General features: G+C 55.3%; 2 protein-coding genes and 1 non-coding gene across 5 annotated transcripts; 1 reads left to right on the top strand and 2 right to left on the bottom strand.

The window, feature by feature from the left end:
• Positions 1–7,592: 7,592 nt before the first annotated feature.
• On the bottom strand, positions 7,593–18,984 carry PBXIP1 (PBX homeobox interacting protein 1). 3 transcript variants are annotated; one of them, XM_020912357.2, is made up of 11 exons: positions 18,878–18,984; positions 16,524–16,610; positions 14,075–14,201; positions 13,759–13,823; positions 13,512–13,677; positions 11,826–12,059; positions 11,704–11,727; positions 11,318–11,400; positions 10,869–10,997; positions 9,040–10,265; positions 7,593–8,583 (listed from the first exon to the last, which is right to left on the bottom strand). In XM_020912357.2, the coding sequence occupies exons 2-11, from the start codon at positions 16,572–16,574 to the stop codon at positions 8,505–8,507; spliced, it is 2,184 nt and encodes a 727-aa protein (XP_020768016.2). In that variant the 5' UTR covers positions 16,575–16,610; positions 18,878–18,984; the 3' UTR covers positions 7,593–8,504. The 3 variants fall into 3 exon arrangements, with proteins under 3 accessions (XP_020768016.2, XP_020768013.2, XP_070323536.1); XM_020912354.2 differs by having other exon boundaries at positions 13,512–13,680; XM_070467435.1 differs by lacking the exon at positions 16,524–16,610 and having other exon boundaries at positions 13,512–13,680; positions 18,878–18,921.
• Positions 14,680–14,810, top strand: LOC139035367 (small nucleolar RNA SNORA51). The gene has a single exon (XR_011488031.1). It is a non-coding gene; the product is annotated as a small nucleolar RNA SNORA51 (small nucleolar RNA).
• Positions 18,985–19,775: 791 nt separating the features above from the next.
• Positions 19,776–24,016, bottom strand: PYGO2 (pygopus family PHD finger 2). Its single transcript, XM_020912358.2, has 3 exons — positions 23,650–24,016; positions 23,141–23,190; positions 19,776–22,516 (listed from the first exon to the last, which is right to left on the bottom strand). The coding sequence occupies exons 1-3, from the start codon at positions 23,750–23,752 to the stop codon at positions 21,449–21,451; spliced, it is 1,221 nt and encodes a 406-aa protein (XP_020768017.1). The 5' UTR covers positions 23,753–24,016; the 3' UTR covers positions 19,776–21,448.
• Positions 24,017–24,248: the final 232 nt, after the last annotated feature.

Below are 24,248 nucleotides of genomic sequence, written 5' to 3' on the forward strand. Positions count from 1 at the left end.
ATCAGGGAGCTCAGGTTGCTGCTGTGATGGCCTAGAGGGGTGGGATGGGGCTGGGATGTGAGGTTCCTGAGAGAGGGGATACATGCATACAGATAGCTGATTCACTTCATTGTGCAGCAGAAACTAACGCAATTTTGTGAAGCAATTATACTCCAATTTTTTTAAGCTTTTGAAGAATCATAAAATCTATGAAATAAAGAATAATAGTTGGCTTGAGGAAAAAAGAATTAAATTCTGATACATGTTAAAAATTAAAATAATAATAATGTAGGCAAAGCAAGGATCCTCCCATCTTCAAAAGAAACAGTCTCCAAAAATTTAACTAATGTACTCAAGGATGGTGGCTACAGGTAAACATTGAACACAATAAGAGAACAGAGTTTTGTTTTGGTTTCTGTGGGGGTAGTTTGTTTGGGGTCTTTTTTGCTGTGTTGCACTGGGGCTTAGTCGCTGTCCTCAGGCTTCCTCTTGTTACCACGAGCAGGGCCTACTCTCCAGTTGAAGTGCATCGGTTTCTCCTTGAAGTGGCTTCTCTTGTGGCTCGAAGGCTCTAGAGCGTGGGTTTAGTAGCTGAGGCATACAGGCTCAGTTGCTCCGCAGCGTGCAGAATCTTCCCAGACCAAAGATCGAACCCATGTCCCCTGCATTGGCAGATGGGTTCCTAACCACTAGACCACCACGGAAGTCTGAGTTTTGTTTTGTTTTTTTAAATAAAGATTCGTGATTTTGAGGCATGATTTTGTTTGTCCATTAGATTATTTTGTGGTGAATGTAAACCGTGGAGCTGAGGGACAGACTACAAAAGAGCAATTGAGGGGAGCTCCTGCTGGCCTGGTGGTTAGAATTCCAGGCTTTCACAGCAGTGGCCCAGGTTCAATCCCTGGCTGAGGAACTGAGGTCCCACAAGCCGCATGGGGCAGGCAAAATGATTAGTGACTTATAGATTTCATCTGTCATTTAGCAACCTTAGTGATAAAGGCCAATATTTCTTTTTTTTTTCAATTATATATTGTAGTTAATTTACACTGTTGTGTTAGTTTCCAGTGTACAGCCAATTTATTTAATTATACATATATATGTATCTATTCTTTTTCAGATTCTTTTTCCTGTATAAGTTATTATGGAATATTGAGTAGAGTTCCCTAACTATACAGTAGGTCCTTGTTGGTTACCTATTTTATATATAGTGGTGTGTATATGTTACTCCCAAACTTCTAATTTATCCCTCCCCCCTACCTTTCCCCTTTGGGGACTGTTATTTAACAATGTTAGTGATAAAGTTTGATATTTCTTTTCAAAAGGAGATTGAACACTCAGCAGGCTCTTGGAAAGAATATCAAGTAACAGCCCAGGGCCAGGCCCAGGGTATGAGTGCTCCACAAGTGACTGATGAATAAATGAATGAGCATGTTAATGGGAGCTCTGACGCAAAGAGTTGGGGAGCCTGGATTTACTCTTGAGGCTACAAGGCCATTTGTGGGTGTCCTCAAGGCTGAGACCTCATAACCCCACATTCAGTTGTTCCGGTTCCAGGGCAGCTCCAGGGGTCCCCTCTCTCCCAGCCCATCCTTGGCCAGCCTCCTGTCTCTCGGGCGGCTGCCCCCCTGTGGCCACTGCTGCAGGCGTCGCCGCAGAAGGAGCCAGGCAGAAGGCACCGCTCAGCTGCGGCAGGGGAAGATCTGTCTTGCAGCAAGCTGCTTCTCCAGACCTCACCTCAGAGCCTGCATTCCAAGGGTGAAGAACCAGAGAGAGGAGCGGAGGTAAGAGGAACAGGGGACTCTTAGGAGTCAGCAGCCCTGGGCTCTGGTCTCCATTCTGTCCCTAGCAAGCTTTGCGACCTTGGACAAGTCACTTCCCTCTCTGGGCCTCAGTTTTCACCTCTGAACAAAAGAGGTGAGACCAGTGCTCATGACGGTCCTTCCAGGACTGGCCTTCTCCTACCCACATGCTGGGGCCAGTCAGGTGGCAGCTGGGAGCCAGAGAGGAAATGCCTCCAGGGCCAGGTAGCTGAAGTCGGGGGCACACAGGCCCAGGGAGGAGGAGTCAGCTAAAGGGACCCAGAGTGCCCGCATGCTCAGTCACTTCAGTCGTGTCCGACACTTTGCAGCCCTGTGAATTGCAGCCCGCCAGGTGCTCCTCTGTCCATGGGATTCTCCAGGCAAGAATACTGAGTATGTTGCCATGCCCTCCTCCAAGGGATTTTCCCAACTCAAGGACTGAGTTGCAGGTGGATTCTTTACCACTCAGCCACTGGGGAAGCCCAAAAGGGACCCACAGATGGGAGCTCAGCTATTTCTTGCAACCCCTGGGTCAGTTCTGGGGGAGGGGCGTGGAAAGCCGTGGTACCGGACATTTCAAATTTCCCCTGGCGTCCTAAGGGCTTCTTAGGGGCCAGTCTTCCCCTGTCACTGTCCAGCTATCATAGGACCTTAGGCAAGTCAACTCCTCCCTCCCTCTCAGTTCTTCACCTGTATAAAAATGAGAGATTCTTGTGGTCTCACCTTCTTTAAGGCCTACTTCTCAGTGAGATAAAAGGCAGAGAAGGGCTCTGAAAGTCCATGGCCCACGGAGATGAGAGGGGCGGCCTGTTCCTCATGCCAAGGTTCCTGCACTGGGCCATCCCTACAAAGAAAGCTGCCTCCCCAAGGGCCCAAGGCCGCATTCCAGATAAGCAAGAATTTCTGGCAGGTCTGTTTGGCCCACAGGGGATTGAGCTTCTCAGGGGGCTGTCTAACATCTACCTCCCTCTCCACAGTGCACGGCTTCAGGTTTCGGCCCGTGGGCCCTGCATGATGACCTTTCACCTTGACTGCAGTGAAGGGCTCAGTGGTGACCTCAGTGGACGCACTCCCCTCTGCGGGGTGCCTCCCCTCAGGCCCTGTAGAGATGAGTGTACTGACTGGTAAGAAGTTCTCCAAGGGGCCCTGCCCTGGAAAGGAATTCGGGGGTGGGCAGGGGGTAGGAGGGACACAAGGACTGAGGGGCAGGCGCATGCAACTCAGTGGAGCAGAAGGGTGATGCAAGACTGGCCCTACCCCTGTCCCGCATCGAAGCAGTCAAGCCCACCAGCTCCCCGTCCCCTGTCCCCAGCCCCCTCCATCCCCACTCCACACGCCTCACCCCACCCCATCCCCTACAAAACCAGTTCCAGCCTTTCCTCCTTCTTTCCTGGTATGGTGTGAGGCTGCAGTCATCCAACTGTCACGAGGCTGGGAAGCTCCACGTGTCCTTGGCTCCTCCCTGCCCCTTGTCCTTGTCCCGTCCAAGGCCAGACCTTTCTAACTCCCTGCTCTAAATCGGGCCTGCATCATCTCCCTCCTGAGTTGCTGGCTGACGCCTCCTACCTACCTGTGATTTCACGTCTTTCTAGTCCACCCTTCCACCTGCCAGCTGCCCTGCACCCCTGTGTCTTCCCTTTTCACGCCCCCTGCCCCTCACGCCTCTCCCCATTTCCTATAGTGGCGCTCCCCCTTAGACTTGCAAGCAGGCCTATGGGAGAACTTGCTCCCTTACAGGAACAGGAACTTCACACCATCTGACCACAGGGCTGTTCCACCCTCCCCTAAGGCCTCACCTCTGCCTCGTCTGAAATCCCCTCCCCATCATCTATCCTTATTATCTTCAAGGTCCAGCTCAAAGGCCACCCCTTCCCGGGACTTCCCTGGTGGTCCAGTAGTTAAGACTCCATGCTTCCACTGCGGGAAGTGCAGGTTCAATTCCCGGCCAAGGGACTAGGATCCCACATGTCACATAGCGCAGCAGCCCCCCCCCCCCAAAAAAACACCACCCCCTCCTTCCTCTTCACCTTCCTGGCACCGATAAGAGAGTACTTTTAAAACTCTGCTTGGTATTACACTAACATATGTAAATAGATAGTGGGAATTCGCTGTGACTCAGGGAACTCCAGCTGGGGCTCCCTAGTAATCTAGAGGGATGGGAGGTGGGAGGGAGGTTCTAGAGGGAGGGGACGCCTATGGTTAATTCATGTTGATGTGCAACAGATATCAAACCAATATTGTAAAGCAATCATCAATCAATTAAAAATAAATATTTTTATTTAAAATTTAAAAACATAAACTATTAAAAAAAACAAAAACTCTCTGCTTGGTAATAAACTCATTTGATTAGCCTCAGGGGCAAAGACCGTGGTCTCCTCCCAGCAGGGAGCACAGTGTTGGGTCTTGGGTGTTAGTTGGCATCTTTCCCCTATCAGCTCCTACTACACAGTCTGGGAACCAACACCCTCTGCTCCCAGATCAGTAGTTCACAGAGGCCTCAACTTCCTCCTCAGAGGCTAAGTAAAATAAAAATAACTAAAACTTTTGACAGCACTCTGCAGTTTGAAAAGCGTTTTCCTTTGTCTTTGGATGACTCATTCCATCATCACAGCAACTCATGAGGGGGATCTACAGGCTCACTTCAGTGATGAGAAAGCCAAGCCCTAAAGCAAGAAGGCCCGCAGGCAGGCCCAGGCCACCGGTCTAGTTAGAAGAGACCTGGGCTGGGTCTCCACCTGGCCCCGGATAAAGACCAGGTGAGCGGGGAAGGGGCCTGCTTTGGTTCTATATGGGCAGGGCCTATTCCAGAAGCCGAGGGTTACCAAAGTGATGGGCAGCAACCTTGAGGGAAGGTCCACAGGGGAGGGATAGGGAACTCGGACAACCCCCAAGAATTACTACTAGGGGGTTTCTGTGGCTCTGACCACTGACTGGTGAAAGCAGAGAGGAGGGACCTGATGTGGTCTGGGTTTAGGCCAATAACCCACACACACACCCCACCCTGCAGAGTTCCTGCTAGACCTTCTGTGAGCAGGTGAAGTGTGGAGGGACCAGGAGTATCTACGACCCGGAACAGATGAGAGGAGGAGATGTCCCTGCACCAGTGGCCCTGGGAGGTTCCCATGGCAACAGCCTGCCAATCCAGCATCTGTCCAGGGGCCCAGCAGAGGGTGCTGGGTGTGGTCCTCAAAAGCACCACAGGCCTCTGACCTTCAAGGCGCTTATAGGGTGGGGCAGGCCTGAAGGTGACCACCACCCCATGCCCCCACTCCCCAGCATGGGTGGGAGTAAAAGGCAGGGGTGAAACTGGGGCCTGGAGGACCCAGGGGAGCAGGAAGAGATGGGAAGGATCCTGGAGGAGGTTAGGGCTGGAGGGGGCATGATGAGAGAAGGTGGAGCTGAGGGCAGGAAAGGAGCTGAGGCTGAAGAATGAGGGGCAGGGGTGGGAGGGAGGAATGGCAGGTTGGGGGACCGCGGGGAAATAAAGTTGGGGGATGGTCAAAGGAAGCAGAATTTTTCCACTTGAGAGGGGAAAGCCAAGGAGGGCCACCCCCGACTCTAGTGATTTCCCCGAGACACGCCGGAGCTGAGCACTTAGCTGGGGGAGTTCCCATAGGAAGAGGCGGAAAAGGCAGAAAATCCAAGTGCTTAAAATCCCAAATGCTTAAACTGGAAGGGCCCAGGCCAGACCTGGGGGCCAAGCAAGGTCGTGTGGCAGCGTCCAGTGGGTCTACCCTCCTGCATGGTCAAAAGCTGTCCCCGGCCCTGTGGGGAGGGAGCTCTGTCCCCACAGCTCCAGCCTCCCTTGGCTTGTCTCCACATGCTGTGCCTGTAACCAGCGAGCACCCTATGATCTGAGACGCGGGGTCCCCACTCTTTACCAGCGCTGCTGTAGGAGCATGGGTGTGATGGAGTTGCATAGTGACCTACAATGGGCAGGAGGATCACTGACGGGGGGCACCTGAGACAGGGTAATCAGAATGGCCAATGTCCTTCGTGTCCTGGCCCCTCCCCAACCTACCCCCTGGGTTCGTGGCCTTTTCTTCCTGATTCAGCAGTTTCAGAAACCTCCAGCTCAGCATATCTATTTCCTGAGTGGCTCAGAAAGAGGAGGGGGCTTGGGGGAACTTCCTAGCCTCCTTGAGAGTTCGTTATGCAAACGAAGGAAATGGGCCCTAGAAACGAAACTGAGAAACCCCAGGCAGCCCACACCCTCTGGGAACCCAGGGGGCCAGTTTGTGTCCCCTCCCTAAACACATTCCCCCTCCTGGGACACGGAATCATACCTCCTACCTAGCCTGCCTCCCTCTCCAAGAAGTATAAGTTCTGACACCTGCAGAAGGCAAGCAATGTGAACCAAGTAAAAGAGGCTTCCTCAGGTGTATGATGGTCCACAGAGCCAGGATGCCAAATCCAGACCCCAGGCTAGACTGTACTTGCTCGTCCCGACCCCCACTCTAGAAGACTTCTTTCCTAAAGCCCCTTTTCATTGACCCTCTGCCTAGGAGGAAGTTCTTCCTTAGGTCTAACTGCAATCCCTCATGCTGCAGAAGGTGGGCTCCACTGGACTATAAACTCCTTAACACGCCTCTGTATTCTCAGTACCACACTGCCTCTGGTACACAACAGAGTGTAAATGTTTGCTGAATGAGTGGACCTTGTTCCATCCCCACCCTGCCTCACCCCATCCAATTAGAATTCAGTTCAGTTCAGTCAGTCAGTCATGTATAACTCTTTGCAACCCGTGGACCGCAGCACTCCAGGCTTCCCCGTCCATCACTAACTCCAGGAACCCAAACTCATGTCCATCGCGTTGATGATGCCATCCAACCATCTCATCCTCTGTCGTCCCCTTCTCCCGCCTTCAATCTTCCCCAGCACCAGGGTCTTTTCCAATGAGTCGGTTCTTCACATCAGGTGGCCAAAGTATTGGAGTTTCAGCTTCAGCATCAGTCCTTCCAATGAGTATTCAGGACGACTGATTTCCTTTAGGATTGACTGGTGGATCTCCTTGCAGTCCACGGGACTCTCAAGAGTCTTCTCCAACACCACAGTCCAAAAGCATCAATTCTTCGGTGCTCAGCTTTCTGTATAGTCCAACTCTCACATCCACACATGAATTAAATAAGCTAGCACCCTTAAAGTCCTTTAACAGTGAGCAACCCATCAGCTGTAGTGTTACAGAAGCACTTGCTATCAATTACAGTCCCCTTTTGGACAGAACCCTGGGCTTCCGTGGTGGCTCAGACAGTTAAGAGTCTGCCCGCAATGTGAGAGACCTGGGTTCGATCCCTGGGTCAGGAAGATCCCCTGGCAAAGGAAATGGCAACCCACTCTAGTATTCTTGCCTGGGAAATCCCATGGACAAGAGGAGCCTGGAGGGTTACAGTCTATGGGGTCACAGAGTCAGACGTGACTGAGGGACTAACACACCTCAGCTCTAACACACTCCCTGGACCTGGCCTGAAGTCACACATTCATTCTGTCCCCGCAAGGGGATTTCCAGGCCAAGCAAGAAGCCCAGTCAGGAAGGACTTTCTAAAGAGAAGCCTGGGGGAATCTGGGTCTTCCTGGGAGAAGTAGCCAGAGAGTGGCCCAAGTCAGTGGGATTGGGGTCCAAGATTCGGGGTGCTTAGTAGTGAGGTAGGCGAGGTCTGGAGCAAATGTGGAGCCAGGGCGCCACCTAGTGGTCCCCTCACACACACCCCCCCCCAACCCAACGCAGAAGCCTGTGCTGTGAGGTGGGGGTGGGGAGCCCCTTCTCCACTCTAAAGGGAGTGAAATCACTTCTGAGCGCCAAATATTGGACACATATTTTGTTTACATTGATTTATTTACAATCCTTCTCGAAGAGTCCCCAGCCCTTCAATCTCCCTTTTTGGGGATTAGAAACCCAAGGTTCCCAAGGATTGATTTGCCCAAAATCACTCAACCTGGATTTGAGCCCAAAACCCACTTGCATATTTCTACATCTCCCAGGGATGCAGCCAAGACAGCTGTGAGCAAAATGGGGAGTTCCAGCCCAGAGGGCCTGAGGTTTGCGGGGAGGATGAGGTGACGGGGAGGGAGAAGGTGAGTACCAGTGCCTATGAGGTGATGGGTGTGGGCTTCCCCTGTGCTTATAAACAGCCCTAAGCGACAGAGCCTCCACCCAATGTCACAGCTCCTACAGAATTTTATTGGAATCTGAGTCTACAGTTCACAAGCAGAGGTGAGGCCACGTGAGGAGCAGGGCTAAAAAGGGGACTTCGATTCCCTAGGGATAGCTCCTTCCAAGTCTAACAAAACCCCAGGGAAAGCCTTCATGCTGGGCCTCCAGCCAGCCGGGCGAATAGAATCCCAGGGTACACGGGTCAGTGTGTGCAGCCAAGGGGCCCCCCTACAGACACACACAAACACACACACACGCACACGCACACGCACCAGCTCTCTGGCTTTAGAATCTGAACTGCCCCATACCTCTTACCCCCACCCTACCCTCCTAAAAAACAGGCTTGTCTCTCATCCCCCCTTCACAATCTGGCTGCAAGGGTCATGGCCCTAAGAATTTGCATTGATTTGCATAGACAGCAAAGCAGCTCCAGCTAAGGCCTTTTTGTAGCAGAAGTGCTATCAGTGCAGGGCTCGGTGATCTCCACTCTCCTCTGTGAAGGCCATCCAATGACACCAAGCGAGCCGAGGGAGGTGGCAGTTTAACGGTTCCCAGGGGGCAGATAACGCGGGGCCTCAGCCCCTGCGGTGGGGGCTGTGCTCCTCCTTGGGCCCCACAACTCTGGAGTTCTGCAAATGTTTGTCCTTCCCAGACCTGTAGGGGGGCAGGGAGTGGAGGCAGGAAGAGGCCTTTAGAGAACAACGTCATGTGATGAGAAGCCGGGCCCCCTGAGAGGGGACCCTAGGCAGGTGACACGGGGAGCCACCATCCATCAGACTGGGGGGAGGGGAGTGTGGCCAGACCTGGTGTCCCAGGACAAGGCCCCAGCTGGGGAGACGGGAGGCAATCTCTCTTACCCTCCAGACCACACAAGTATGGACAGCACAGGGCAACTTGGGAGGAAAAAAACTCTAGCCCCAAAGGAGACTCCCCAGGACCACTCTGGGCTGAGCACAGGCTCAGCTTTCTGCCCTCAGGAGATAAAGCCTCAAACTGAACACCCCCAACTCAGGGCCCTGAATCCTTCACACACACACAGACACCCCACCCCACCATCACCTCCTGCCCCCTGCTCAGTCCCCCTGACCCAACTCCCCCACAGCTGCCCACCTCTTCTTCAGTGCTTTGTCTCCAAAGAAGTGGCTGAAGATGAAATCCTCAAAGTCATCCACCTCGTCATCGTCACCTGTTTGTCTCACCGCCACCTCCTCCAGGCTGTCCTCCAAGGCGTCTACAAAGTCACGGAAGCGGAGGCGGTCGTGGCGGAAGATACCATCCTCACCGAAGTAAGTGGGAGAGAGGGGCAGCTCCTTGGTCAGTGGCCCGGCCCAAGGCAGTCGCGCCAGGTACGTCCTCAGCAGAGAGGCCAGCTCCCGTTGCTGCACGGGGGCTAGCTCTACGCCAAAGAAGGCCAGGCCCTCCTGCCGGGCACACTCATGGACACCTGAACAGCCCTGGGGTGCCTGGTACTTGTGCTCGGACAGCTCTGCCCAGAGTGGCAGGGGGTCATGCCTGTCTTTAGCTCCTTCCTTCCACCGAGGGTGTTTCTGCCTTTCTCCGGAGGGGTGGGAGCTCCCACTTTTCCTGGGGGGCTCCTTGGAACGCTGTCGCTTGCCATCCTTCTTGCTGGCCCACTCCTCCACCCTTGGCTTGCCCTCCTTCCACCTCCCCACCCGCTCCCTGTCCTCCTCACCCCGCCAGCTCTTCTCCCGGCCAGATACCTCCTTCTTATGTTTCCGGTGCTCGGTCTTCCAGTCCCCTTGCCTATCCCACCACTTTTCCTTCCCACTCCGCTCCCTGGAATTCTGGAAGTGAGGCTTCTGATGCCAGGCCTCTGAGACATTGGCAGGGACCCCAGGGCGCTGGCCCCAGTCCTCCAGGCCCCGCAGCTTCTGGGCCAGCCTGTGACCCAACTCAGCCAGGCCAGCCTGGGCTGGATCCCCTCGGCCCGCATCCCTCAAGCTCTGTTCCAGGTCCTGCTGCACAGACCCCAGCAGCCGCCGCTGCCGCTCCAACTCTTGCCTTAATGCCTGGGCCTCAGCCTCTAGCTGTTTCTTTTGCTCCAGGAATCCAGGGCTTGGCTCCGGCCCTGTAGCGCCTTGCTCCTTGGTGACCTTGCCAGCCTGCGGGCCTCTGCCCCAATGGAGACACAGCCCATCTGCACCCTGGACGCAGTCAGCCTCCAGTCCCTGAAGCTGGGCCCGCAGCTGCTGCAGCTCTGACTCCAGGGCCCGCTGGGAGGCCTCGCCCTGCTGGAGGGCCCCTCGGAGCCGGGCATTCTCCTCTTCTAGCCCTTTGGGCTGATGCATCAGGCTCTGAAGCTCTTCCTTCTGGGCCTGAAGTGGGAGTAGGGATAGAGGGCCCAGGGAGTCATCAAGGATAAGTCCAGTGCCTGCTACCCTAATTCTATTCCATCATAGCCTTTATGGCCTGAGAGACTCAGAGGATTTGGTTTTCATCTCCCAGCCCATCTGCACCTTTCACCAGACCCTGGGATCCCCAAATTCCACCACAGGCCTTAGCTCTATCTGTTTATAAGCCCACACTTCTTTAATTCACCTAAAGAGAGCCAAGATATGGCTCTCATTGCCCTATTTCCATCTCCCATACCCAGAACAGATATTATTAACTGATCACAGCACTTCTTTCCCACTGAGTCTTTGCATGTTCTTCAAATCCCTCTCCACACAAGGCTCCAGGTAGGCCATGCCAATCAAGCAGAGGTGGCATGCCACGTGATGCAGATATGCCAGTCCTGGCCTAACCCTTAGCATGCAGGACAGGAACAAAACAAGGAAGATGACTGGACTCTAGTGGGAAAGGGAGGGGGTCAGGGTATGTGGGTGAACACAGGAAACTTCTCTGGGGGGAGGAAACTGGACAGACAGACACATGGCCTAGGGAGGGTGTGTAGCCCACCCCATCCTGCTTGTGCCCACCTGCAGCTGGGCCTGCAGTAGTCGGATGTCCTGGTTCTCCTTGGCCAGCTTATCCAGCAGAAGGGCCATGTTCTGCAGGCTGGGCACACTGTCCAGGAGCTCTGAGGTCTGTAGCTGCTGTAGTCCATCCTGAGGGCAAAGGTGGCTCAGTCAGTAAAGAATCTGCCTGCAGTGTGGGAGACCCAGGTTCGATCCCTGGGTTGGGAAGATCCCAAGAGAAGGGAATGGCTACTCACTCCAGCATTTTTGCCTGGAGAATTTCATGGACAGAGGAGCCTAGCGGGCTACAGTCCATGGGGTCTCAAAGAGTCAGACACGACTGAGCAACTAACATACATACACACACACACACACACACAAGGGCAAAGGAGCCAGTCACCCCAGCCCAGCCCCACAACCCAGACAGCCCCCACCAGGCCCCTGGCACAGAGGGAGACAGTCACACATGCCTGCCCATCCCCCACAGCCTCCAGCATCTCAGCATCAGACTCCGGATCTGGCAAGACCTGCAGGTCTACTCCCTCCAGGGGCCCTGTGGGAAAGTGGAATCCTGAAACTGGCCTCCAGGCACACAGCGCCCTCTCCTCCTCCCCCTCCCTGCCCCCCCAACACACACACAGTCGCTGTCCTGCACTGGACCCTGCCCTAGGGCTGAGGGGTCCAGCAAGGTAAAAGGTCAAGGGTCACCCTGAATAGCTGACATAAGGCCTATATCCGAGCAAAAACTGTACAGCCCCCAGCATCCCTACTCCTGACCCAGGGAACTGCCCCCATAAGCCTCCCGCAGGGCTGGAAGGGGAGAGACACAAACCAGTCAGGGCCCATCCTCACTCACCACTTTCAGACTCTGAGAGGCCACCTGAAATGGAGACAGAGGCAGGGGCAGAATGGGGTCAGAGTGCTGCAAGAGGGGACAGAGCAGAGGCTCAAGGTGCCAGCGGGGGAGGGACCACTCACCAAAGAGGAGGATCCCCAGGCCCAGCAGAACCAGGGACCCGAGGAGACACATGTTGAGGGAGATGCCCAGCTCCCCGCCTGCACCTTCGCCCTGGCCCTGGCTCTCCACACCCAGGGTGGCCGCGGGCTGAGGAGTGCCGGGCTCCCGGCCCCGCCGTCTCCGCAGACCCTCCACATCCACATCGGTGTCGTCCTCCTCGGTGCTGGAGCGGTGGGCCTCCTCCCTGATCTGAGCTGGGGGTAGGGAGGGGGACAGGGCAGTAAAGCAACTGGAGAGATGGACAGACAGACAGACCAGAACCAGAGGCAAACAAAGGAGACCCCCAGCCGTGATCACAGAGGGAGCACATGGAGACCCTGCCCACACGTGCTTGGGCATCAGTGACTACCCCTGCCCAGACTGAAGACCAGTCCTTTCTACTACAAACAAGATACAAGAGCAACCTTCATCCTAAAAGCGCCCCCCCCCACCTGTGCCTCCTGCCCTGGTTCTGTCGGAAACCTGGCCACGCCCTCTCAGTGTCTCCTTTCAACGCCTGGCTGCTCCCGGTCCTAGAGGCAGAGGTCTCCCTGGCACCATTTCTGCTTTTCTGCTCTTCTCACCACACACACAATCACCCACTCTCATCCACCCCACCGGCTTCCCCCCAGAGAGGATTGAGTCCCTCATCCGTAGCTCCCGACTGGCCTCCCTAGAAGCTCCAGGCCCAGATGTCTGACCACCTCCTGGTCACGTCCACCTGGCTGTCCCTGGGGACCGACCACTCAACACACTGCTCCCCAAGCTGGTTCTCTCCTGGCGCACCCCCAATGCAGGGCAAGACACCACTGCTCCAGTAGCCAACCTCAGCCCTCCCTCTTTACCTCCCATGCACAGTCTGACAACACACCATCTCAGCGGCACATGCCCCTTTCCGCCTTAGTTCAGGTCTTCCTCAGCTTCGTCTGACTGCAGTTGCCCCCTAAATGGCCCCAGACCCTGCCTCCCCCTCCACCCTGTCACCCCTCAACAGAGATGCATTCTCACACTTCTGCCACCAGCCTTGGACGCAGCCTCCTCAGTACAGGACAGGGGAACCCAGCCCTTTGTTGATGCTACAGCCTTGGCCTGCACGTTGTCTTCCTCCTACCCTACCTACCAAGAGTCCACTCTTTGCTCAAGCTTCCACTCAAATGTCACCTCCGGTGTGAACCTGTTCCCCAACTGTCCCTGCCTCCTCCTTCCCCTCGACCTGTCCCCTGACTAAACCACCCTCCCCCGTTCCTGAGGGGGCCCCTTAATCACACCACCTTTGCACCCTCACAAGTCTGACTTGCCCCTTGGCTCGGCCTAGTCCACTTCTTATACAGGCCGTGAAGCCAGCCTGCCTTCCCAGAGCTGACTCATGCGAGGGACTCAGGGGATGAGAGCCAAATCTAGAGGCGAGTAAAGAGGAGGCCCCACAGTAGAGAGGAAAGAGCTGATCAGACCCAGGCCCTGCCACTTATCAGCTGTGTGACTTAACCTACACCCGAGTGTCCCCAGGGGTGACGGTGGTGAGGATTCACAGACACAGCTTAAGGAAGGCTCCAAGCTGCCGAGTCCTAGGACCTGGACCAGAGCTGTGCTCGGCAGTGATGTCTACCTATTCCCAGTCCAACACCTTCTAGAAGGATAGTGACAGGGGAAACCAGGAGGACTCTCACCTGTGTTGGGGGATGAAGGCAGGCTGCGGGGGGGACTCTGATCCTCCAGGTCCTGCGAGTCCGGTTCCAGGCCTACCACCTCAGGGGTCTCCTCCAGGTCTCCCCGGGCCTCTGTGTCTCCTGGGCCAGAGGTCTCCATTCCAGGGTCATCACCTTCCAGGACACCCTGCTGCAGACACAGCTGTGAGCGCTTCCCACGTCCCCGGCCCTCCCCACTTCCCACCCTTCCCCCAGGGAAGGTGCTCACCTTGGCCTCAGCCTCCTCTGACAGGATGGACCCAGATTGGGAGCTCTCACCCTGGGACACAGTCTCTGTGGTGGGAGAAAAGACTCAGGAAAAACACCACGGCCCCCCCCTCCCAGTTGAACATACAACACAGCTCCCTGGCTCCCACAGGCTGCGACCAGGCAGGAAGGGACAGGAGAAAGCCAGGATGGGATAAAGGAAGGTTTTAAACTGAGATCAATGCTGGGAATAAGACCAACTGGCCTCCCTCTCCCTGAGGAAACTGGGAAACCCCAGAACATGGGGGACACCGCCCCCCTCAGCAGGGCCCTGTTACCTCCTCCATCCAAAGTCTCAGCTGATTCCTCAGCAGCTGCCTTGGAGGGGCTCTGAGGGGCCCGGGGAGCTCTCTCAGATTCTGGGTCCATCTCAGATTCAGGGCCCAAGGTCTCCACAGGCAGGCTCTGGGGGCAGGGGTGCAAGTAGAAGGGATGCTCTAGAGGAAGGACAGCAGGACGAAGCCAAGAGCACGGGGTGCTCTCCTGGGGTGCCTGAGACCAGCCATAGTGTTCAGGGATCCCAGCCCACATCTTACAAATACATAATACATTCAGCAGTGGTTGCTCCAAAGTGGGGAGGGGGCAGGGGTCAGCTGGCACTGTGACATCTCCGCTCGACACAATGTTCGGCCATTCCCTAACTTCACTTGCTGCTCTGAGGAACTTTCAGAGGCCAAATTTCTGTGAAATGAAGACGCACCCCTGAGGACTTTCCTGGTGGTCCTCAGCATTCCCAATGCAGGGGGCCAGGGTTTGTTCCCTGGTCAGGAAACTAGATTCCGCATGCCACAACTAAGACCCAGCACAGCCAAAAAAAACAAGTAAATGTTATTTTTAAAGGAATCCTATATTTACAGGATTAGGTTAAAAATTAATTAACTTCAGCCTCCTGGTACTTGGTACAGGCTGTGTTCTTACACTGACAGTATAGAAACAGGAGTCAGAGTAAACCCACCCCACATACAGCCTGGGCAGGCACTCTGCCTGGTCTGTATGGTGAATGGGAGGACATGGAATTGAAAAACAAACAAAAAAAAGAATTAAGTTATTCAATCAGACATTAAGCTAATTTAAAAAAAAAAGTACCACTGGCCCAAGGCACTGGACCACTGAACAAACCTGGCACCCCACCACCTCCTCCCCAGAGAAGCCAGCTACAGCCTGGGTCTCCCTCCCCACAAGTGACCAACTCAGTAACTGGCAAGAGAACAAAGTCCCCTGGAGCCTAAGGATCACAGTCCCATCCCCCACGGGCTTCCCCATTTCTCCTCATAAGGGGCCACCTGCTCGATCTTCCAAACTTTTCTGGCCTTTCCCGCTCCCTGCACACCCCTCTCCCAGGAGCTAACGGAAGCCCACCTCACCCCAGCCACAGCCAGCCTGTCTCCCAGGGTGCTCTCAGCCCATCCGTCTACAGCCTCAGCCTCTCCTTTTTCTGCAAACGCCCCCTCAGCAGGCCCACGGCCTGCTCATCCCATCCATGGCTCTCGCTAAACTTCCAAGAATAATTCTTGACCTTAATATGTTTCTTTACAGGATTCTTTTTTAAAAAAAGATTTTTTAATGTGTACCATTTTAAAAGTCTTTACTGAATTTGTTACAATACGGTTTCTGTTTTATGTTTGGGTTTTTTGGCCCCAAGGCATGTGGAAATCTCAGCTTCTGGAACAGGGATCTAACCTGTACCCGCCCCTGCGTTGGAAGGCAAAGTCTTAACCACTGGACCGCCAGGGAAGTCTACAATTTTCAAGTCACCTTTTTCTCACAGTCCCTCCTACAAGGCAAGAAACACGACTCCGCCTCATTAAAGGTAGGACACCGAGGCGAAACAGCTGGTCCGAGTTCCCCCAGCTGTCTGCAAAGGCAGCCAGGGCTCTGGCTGGGAGCACGGTGTCGTCCGCTCCGCCAGCCAGCCCCAGCCCGTGGGTCCTGCTCCAGCATCTCACTGAGGGCAGCTCCCTCCCTCCCCATCAGTTTTCAAGGCCACCCAAACCCTAGTCTCTAACTCAAACTCCTCAGCTACCTCCCTCCCTGTGGGACGAACATACCAAGTCCTTGACAAACTCTCCTTGACAAACTCTCCAGCCACTCCATCCCCCATCCTGCCAGCCCCCTTCTCAGTGGCTTTGGGGCACAGAAGCCCACTAGGCTCTCATCCCACCAACTACAACCTGGACTGTAGGACCTTCAAAACGCTCTCCCCTGTTCCCACACAGCCCCCATAGTGGCTGCATCCTCTGCCCACCGCAGATGGTCCTGACCCCCTCCGGCTCAGAGCCCGCCCGCTATTCTCCATCAAGGGGAGGCCCGAATGCCTGAGCCAGGCCCTATAGGCCTCGTCCGGAGGCTCGCAGGCTCTGACCCAGCCTCACTTCAACACCATCTGGCCCATGTCTCCACCTCCTCCAACGGACCTCCTCAGTCTCCCCAGCACAGCTCCTCTACTTCTGCCTCAGGACCTTTGCTAATGCTGGTCACCCCCCCAGAATTTCTCCTCTGCTTCTCATAGCTTACCCCAACAATTCCCTTCTTTCAAGTCACGGCCCAAGTTCCAACTCCTGACTCCTGGGGCCTGATCGTATTCTCCCTGCCCCTGGAGTTCCTCTCACAGCCGACAGGAGGTGACAAGTGTGATCACCAGGAGCAAGGAAGGGGGACAGACCCAGAAAGTAGCCCGGCCCAGCCAGAACCCCCATTCCATATGGTTCCCAGGCCTGCTCTTCCTACCTCTGAGCCGGCAAGCACCCAGCTATTGTCCGAGTCTGGGCAAGAGGCCATCACTGCTGAGGTTCCCGCAGCTGCTGAGGCTGCCACCTGCAGAGAAAGGCTCTCTTAGGGACTCCAGCTCCCTTTGGGGGAGGTGGGATACAGACAGCAGCCTCAGCTGGGTTCCAAGTGTGAGGGCTGGCCAGTCACTTCCAGAATCAGCCCGGTTCCAGTCCTTCTGCCCCCAAGATCCGAATTCTTCTGGGCAGTATTTGCCTTGCAAATCAGAACCTACCAACAGCTGCAGTGAAGTTTGCCTTTCCCAGGGACTAAAAGAGCCCTTGGGAATCTGGGAAATAGAACTGACCTTGAAAGGTCAGAGAAGCACAGAGCTGGAAAAGCTCTGGGAAAAATCCAGGCCAACTCTCTCATGTTATAGTCAGGGAAAACGAAGGCCTGAAAACTGGCTGACTTGGCTTGCCAGCGATGAATAGCAAGTGAGAAGAGTGAGGAACAATCTGGCCCTCCCTTCACCTCCCCAGGCTCCATCACAATCCCACCTCCTCCCCCAAGGCCTGGAAGAGAAAAGTCGATGGTCTTCGTCAGCCACAAGTCTCCCACCAACCCATCACCCACCATTAAGTCCTCTGTATGGTTTAGTTTGGGGTCCTGTTCACTGGCTACACAATGGAATCAATCACCTAAGGTTCTGATATAACTGAGTTCAAGGATCAGGCTCAGGCTCCGAACAATCTCCCAAATGAGTCTCACAAGCAGCCAGGGTTGAGCGCAATGGCACAGCTTACATCCATCTGAATGTGCCTCTGGTAAATGTCCTTGTCACTCTCCATTCTTGTTTCCCTTCTTAGCAAACTCCAGCGTTTCATCTGAGGAAACTTGAAGGTGACTAGGAAAAGGGATTTGTGGCAACTACCATGTATACAGAAAGCACTTTACCATTTGCAACGCACGGACAACAACCAGGGTTGTGGTCCTATTTCCTGCTAATCTGCTCTGACATGGTGGAGTAGGGGTGGGAAATCACTCCAGCTTCAAAAGCCTGACACAAAGCAGGATTAGAAGAGAAGGACCTACCCCTCCCTCCGTGACCAACATTATCGCCCCAGGCTGGCAACCGGGACCTGGCATAAAGCTGAGGGGGAGATGAGCTGAGCCCCTGGTCTTGGAGTGTGATCCTTTAGAGGCTACATGACTGCTTGCTGAGGGGCTAGAAGGATGGTAAGTGGAAAAGGATCCTGAAAGGAAATCCTGGGGAGAGGAAGTAAGGCTGGGGAAGAAGCGAGGCAGTTCTACTTTGGGAAACCACTACACTTCCCCCTTTCAGCAGGACACCGTGGGAGTCCTACACAGTGCCTCCCAGAGACAGGCACTCATCCCACAAGGAGATAGAAGAAAGGCTGCAATGACTTCCCCACACCACAGTCCAGCAGGACACCCCTGGCCAGCCTCTACGGCATCCACAGAACCATTACATTGCTGCCTTCTGGTCTCAGGCCCCACCCTCGCTACTCTGTCATCATCTCCCCATCCCCAGTTGCTGCATGTGACTCTTAACAGGTGGCAGCAGGAAGGAAGTGGCAGCAGCTTGGGCTAAAGTCCCTGTTTACCCCTGGCTGTGTATAGCCTGCTCAGGTCCTCCAGAAGCAGGCACTATGGCAACCAGGGTGATGTCAGACCGACTGTCTCCATAGAAACCAGAAACGGTATTTGGGTCAACAAGACAAACACTTCTGAGCCCCAAACAGAATACAGTCCAGAACCTCTGCACTCAGGGTTCCAAACCCTGGTTGGTACCTCTCTCTTGGTTGGATTCACTGAAGATCCCATAAGTTCTCCCTGTTCCCCCCAGGCCAGCATCTCACTGCCTTATTAGGAAGTTCTTTCTGCTGTCTAATTCCCACCCTTCCCTGCTGCTTTCAGATCTCTTTCTTCTCATCAACCTCTTGGAAGAACACCCACCTCCACCCCCTCCTCACTACTCCCTCTCCTTTCTTCAGGCAAGATTCAACAAAAACATCCTGTAAGGACTGTCAGGGACTTGTGCTATTTCCAAAAGACAGCTAAAGGGGGAGCTCTGCCACTGGGAAAGTTTCGTCCAGCTAATTTCAACCCCTCTAAGAGCTGTTCCCCCAAACCTCTAAAATAAAGCACCCGGGGCTACAAAAACTTGTCTGGGAGACCCAGAGCAAGTTCCTGTTTTGGAAACGGCCCATGATCCCCCTCCCTCCCGGCCCAGAAGTGACAAACAGCTCTATCGATCCTGGGTGGAGCTCAACCCGTCAACGTTCTACCCTTCCTCCTCTTCCCTTGCTCTCCCGGGGGCCTCTGTCGCCCCTGCCCCGCTAGGGCATTACCTGACCCAGCTCTTGCTTCAGTCTTCAGCTGAACTTGAGCTGCCTCTCCGGCTCTGGGAGCCACAAGAAAGGAAGGTCACGTGACTGAGGGCTGACCAATGGAAAGTCAACTTCCCTGAGGGGGCGGAAACTTTTGGCCAATAACGGCTAGACTTGAGAGCCGCGGGGGTGCGGGGCGCCTGCAGAACCCCTAAACCTGGGCTTACCTCCCGGAGGGACACTGAGGTTCCAGCAAACTCAACTGGGGGTCACCTCCCCTCCTTTTCCAGTGGCTAAACAATTCCTGAAGGGAAGACCCAGAACTGAAAGGCAAGGGGGTGGCATGTCCAGGACAAGCAGCCAGGTTGGTCCCAGGATAGACAAGAGACAGCTGCATGATGGGGGAGGAGAGTGGCAAAGTGCGGGTTGTCCCTATCCTCATCCTGGCGCTGATGGTTTCAGGATGCCACTATTCTGTCCTTAAAAGGGGCGGTAGGTGGGGGGCTTTAAAGCATCCTAAGATGCAATCCACTAGACCAGGGCAGCCCCTTCCCCCACCCCTGGAGCTACACATGACCCCCTAACTCAGGAGTGGGAGTGGGGCATTACACCGAGAAGCACTAATGGCAACTGTCACCCTGAAGCCTTGGAACCGAAGATCCTGCTTGGCTTTAGGCCTGGCCCAGGAATGTGCTCAGAAAGGAAACTTGTTTCTCACAGCAGGGAAACAGGGAGAGGTGGGACAAAGACGCCTCCCCAGGCTCCACCGCTTGTATTAGGTCAGGTCAGGGGCTTGACTCTTCCTGCCATGGCCACTTCCAGAGACCCTGGGGGTTCCCTGTCCTCACCCCCCAACCATCCTCACGAACAGTGACTGACTCATTCCAACCTTGTGCACACCAACACCAAGGAGTCCAGCTGTGGATCTTCCAAGTCATTTTATTAATCCAACCGTACAAAACTTTCCCCACCACATCTCTGCCGCCCCCACTTTCTTCCAAAAGGCAGTGGCATGAGAGGGAGGGATTGACCAGACACCCCCACCCCCAATCCCTGGCCAGGAGCCATCTTACAAAATGCAGGGTGGGTGAGGGGGGGAGACCACAAAAACATCAACAGATAAAAAGAGGGGCAAACAGAACCACAAACACAACACAAAGTTGAGCAGTGAGGGGGTTGCCATCTCTGCTGCTGGATGGCAGAAACACTGGAAAAGAGAAGCCCAGAGGCCACTCCCTTCTTTCACACAGCCTGGAAGGCTGCATGCTCCACCCGGGAAAGACAAGAGTTCTGCAGTATACCTGTCTTCTCTTCACATGTATAAGGTCCCAGGAGAAGTGGGGGCAGGGCCACACCCCTAGCCTGCCTCCCCCCCCCCCCCCAACTTGAGGAACGTGTGCAGGAGCTGCAGGGAAGAGCGTGCAGCTGTGAGGGGCTCCTTATGGGGCCCCAGGCCCATCTCTGGCAGGCAGTGCTTAAAACATAAAAAATAACGCCCTGGCACGGATTTTGGCTGAGAAGGATGAGAACAGCCCGATCACCAGGCCAGAGAAGATAGAACAGCAGGAAGAGAGGGGAGCAAAAACATCCAGGCTCGGGACTGCATTCTAGTACCGCAGCAATGAGGCTCCTGCAGACTCCCCACCCACAGGCTCTGACAGGGATCCTTTATTCAGGAGAAAAAATGAGGTATAAGGGCTCTGTGCCTTTTCAAGCTTTCCTTCCAGCAAGGCAGGGAACTTGAGGCCAGAAGTTAAAGACCAGCGCTTAGGTGGGCAGGAGGGGTGTACAACCACAGAATCTGGGCTTCCAGGACAGTCTGAATGTCAAATATTCTGGTCTCTCAGACCACACATCCCAATTTTTGGCAAAAATATGGTCATTAGGGAAAAAGCACAAGAGAGGCTGAGAAAGGACCAGTGACTTTGGTATGAGGGAGATATGTCCTGACAGCATCTTACCTACTGTCTCCAAGCCCCAGATCACCAAGAACTGCCATAGCCACGTACTATCCTGCTTCTTCAAGCTATTTGGTTTCTGAAGGGGGACGAGTTGGACAGGTGAAGGAGACAAGGGGAAGGTAGGAAAAGGGGAAAATCTCCATTTATTCCCTAAAGCTATCTCCCAGAGCCCATGAAAGGGCTACCGCAGAGATGGGAAGAGACCCCAACTCTCCTGGCCAGAAACCTTTAATACTGGACTCCAAACACTAAGGCTGGAGCTGGGGAGCTAGAGAGGCATGTTAGGCACAGGTGTTGGGGGCATCCATCATCTGTAGAGGAGACACCCCTGCCCTTTGGATCTTCTCCAGCCTCTTTCCTCTTGCAGCCATACCCCTGGCTTTCCAGAGATAGCCACCAAAAGTGGCTCTGCTTGGCAGGGCTTTGGTTTCCTGAACCTGTGTAGATCTCAATGCGTAAGTTTCCACAAGAGTGAGAGATACAGGCTCTTCTGCCTGCCCACCTCAGTTCCTTTTTCTGCCCCATGGGGATGGGAAGCCGATGGAAACCAGGACCAAGAGCCAGACAAGAAGGCAATCACCCTGGAAGAGCAGGGAGGAACATGTGCACTTCCCTGGGCCCCTCGCCAGCATCACCCATCGTTAGCGGCCACCAGCTGCCCCATGCCCTCGCGGATGTAGACAGACTGAATCTCCTTGGTCTTGAGGCAGAGATCGCAGGCCCAGACAGCAGAGGCCTCGGTGGTCAGCAGCCCATAGGCGCTCTCAGTCATGCCCGTGCACTCACGGTGGAACCACTTCTGGCAGGAGGCCTCACACAGAATGGCATCTTGGTCGTCATTCACCTCGCTCCGACAGGCACCACATGGATACACCAGGCCTGGGGGAGGCTGGGGTCCTGAGCCCCCACCTGCCTTTCCAGGGGGTGCCAGGCTGTTGGCATCTGGAGTGCCCCCACCCCGCCCACTGCTGTTTGAAGGAAAACTGGGCTGATTCCCATTAACAGCAGCAGCCGGGGAGCCCGAGTGGGGCTCCTGGGGAAAAGCAGTGGGTGCAGGGGGATTTAAAGGCTTTCCACCATCCTCACCGCCAGGGCCAGGAAAGCCAGGGTCCGGACCAGGGAAGGGACTTGTGTTGGGAGGCAAGCTGGGGAGCCCCTGACCAGGTCTCTGGAGAGGAGAAGGGCCAAAAGGGGCCCCTGGCTGGGCAAAGCGTTGGGGGAGAGAAGGGGGGCCCAGCTCCCCTCTGGGAGGTTGTCCCATGGTGGGTGAGATCATGGGGCCAAATCCCCCCACTGGGCCTGGCATCATCTGCCCACCAGGCGGGCTAAAGTTCTGACCCAGAGGCTGGTTGAAGGGTTGGCTGGGAAAATTCATGTTACCTGGGGGTGGATAGCCAGGGCCCTGGGGGGGCATGTTGAAAGCAGGGCCCATGGGGCTGGGAGGGAAAGGGGGTGGCTGTCGACGAAGAGGCTGAGGACCTCCTCCACCCCCAGTACCATATCCTGGGGGTACCTGGCCTGCCATGCCCCCCTGGACACGGAAGCCCCCAAAGGGGACGGGACTGCCAAGGAATGGAGGGGCTGCGCCCCCCACCTTAGGGGCTCCGAAGTCATCCTCAAAAGGGTTAGATGCAACCAGGTGATCCACCATGGGAGTTGGGGGTGGTGCAAACTCCGTCAGGTGCGAGTACGCAGGGCCCTGGGGAAAAAGATGAGGGAAAGAGGATCATGGAGGGAGACCCAGAGCTAAACCGAGAGCACCAGAAACACAGTACACAGTTTTAGAGGCTGGTACCGGCCAGTTCAGATGGATCTTAAGAGTGCAACAACAAAACAGAATGGAGAGCACAACCAACACGGTGCAGTCACTGTTTTGAAAACAGGCAGAACTACACTGGAATCCTAGTTCTGACACTGAGTAACCTCAAAGCCCTGGAGCAGGCATGGAACATGGTTAAGCCTCAGGTTTCTCATCTGTAAAACTGTGACAATGCCTATCTCCCAAAACTGTTGAAGCCTTTTAGCACAATCCCTGGTACTTAGAAAAGGTTCAGCAACTGATAGCTGTTATCATCGTGGGGGAACCGGAGCAGGACAAAAAGGGGAGAGGACGACTCTAATCCCCGCCGATAAAATCTCTGGTCAAATCACCACTCCCCACCCTACTCCCAAAATGTTATAAAGCTGAAAGAAAGGACCAGAAAAGGAATAAGACAACTTTCTCTTCTCCCTGCAGCTGATGCAAGATGAAGACATCGGGGTGGCAGAACAGAGAACCCGAAGGGGCTACCAGAAACTACCCCCACAACCAACCACCATTCACCTGAGTATTTGACTTCCTTCGCTTCTTTTCTGGGCTCTTCATTTGCAGACCTGGAAAGGCAGTAAAAGGCAGACACAAACAAGTTTCCCTGAGGTTTCCCCAACATCCTTTCTCCCAACCATGATCTAGGAGACTCTCCTAACTTCAATATACTTTTGTTTACTTACTTAGTATCTACTTTGTTAGATACTAACAAAGGTACACTATGAAGAATAAATGGGATGCTACACTCTCGGCTGCCTTTTCCTTTAAATGAGAGACGCCCCCATCTCTTGATAGCCTCAGACTCCCAAGTGGCTCCTCATTCCAGGTGCCCCAAACTCTAGGATCGGCAGTTAGTGACCCTCATCCCCAACTCCTGGAGGGCTTCACCCATCTATCCTTTCCACTGAGCCTCCCATCTTCAGGGCCCTCAGCCTGAGAACCGCCACCTCCCCAGCCCACCAGCCCTCCCTCCAAGGTCCCAGAGTTCTGAGCCTCGCCAGCCCCAGCCCCCTCCGCGTTCTTACCGGCCTTGCCCTGTTTTCTCCCGGTGCTGGGCGGCGCAGGGGGCGGTGCGGGGCCGCCACCTCCCTCCAGCTTGTCCGGTGGGGGCGGCGCCGAGGCGGCCATGGAGTGGGGGACCCGGGTCAGCAGCGGCGGGGGACGGACGCGCCCTCGGGTTGCACCATGGCCCAGAAGGGAAGGCAGGGGCGGCGCAGACCCCCGCGCAGCAGCAAACCCGAGGTGCGGCGAGGCGGGGGTGCCGAGCCGCGGCGCCAACTGCACGCTCGCCCGGCCTCACCGCCCGCCAGCGGCCGCAGCCACAGGAAGCGGAATTCGGCGTGGCAGCCACCACTGCGCTCGGCGAGGAGGGGGAGCGAGGCCCAGGCCAGACCCTCCCCCGAGCGCTGGGCGGGCTGGGCCGTACCAAAGTGCAAGCCTGGGGGAGGCCGTCTCCAGCCCGGGAGCGCGGCGTGCCGGCTCGCTAGGGGAGACGGCCGCCGAGGCCCTGCGGCTGGGCCGTACCATCCCGGGCCGAGGGGCCCCCGCAGGGGTGCACGCTGGCCCGAGCCGCCTGGGGTCATGCTGTCCGCGATCCCACCCCGCCTCGGTCCCCGCTGCAGAC

This window comes from Odocoileus virginianus, chromosome 5 (genome assembly GCF_023699985.2).
Source record: "Odocoileus virginianus isolate 20LAN1187 ecotype Illinois chromosome 5, Ovbor_1.2, whole genome shotgun sequence".
Classification (NCBI taxonomy): domain Eukaryota; kingdom Metazoa; phylum Chordata; class Mammalia; order Artiodactyla; family Cervidae; genus Odocoileus; species Odocoileus virginianus.

Bases quoted from the DNA above. Each gene is read 5' to 3' on its own strand.
- PYGO2 (XM_020912358.2), bottom strand. From the start codon at position 23,752: ATGGCCGCCTCGGCGCCGCCCCCACCGGACAAGCTGGAGGGAGGTGGC. The intron at 23,191-23,649 runs GTAAGAACGCGG...CTGCCTTTCCAG, and splicing joins GAGAAAACAGGGCAAGGCCG to GTCTGCAAATGAAGAGCCCA. The intron at 22,517-23,140 runs GTGAATGGTGGT...CTTTTTCCCCAG, and splicing joins GAAGGAAGTCAAATACTCAG to GGCCCTGCGTACTCGCACCT.
- PBXIP1 (XM_020912354.2), bottom strand. From the start codon at position 16,574: ATGGCCTCTTGCCCAGACTCGGACAATAGCTGGGTGCTTGCCGGCTCA. The intron at 13,681-13,758 runs GTGAGCACCTTC...CTGTGTCTGCAG, and splicing joins CAGAGGAGGCTGAGGCCAAG to CAGGGTGTCCTGGAAGGTGA. The intron at 11,401-11,703 runs GTGAGTGAGGAT...ACTTTCCCACAG, and splicing joins CCTCTCAGAGTCTGAAAGTG to GGCCCCTGGAGGGAGTAGAC.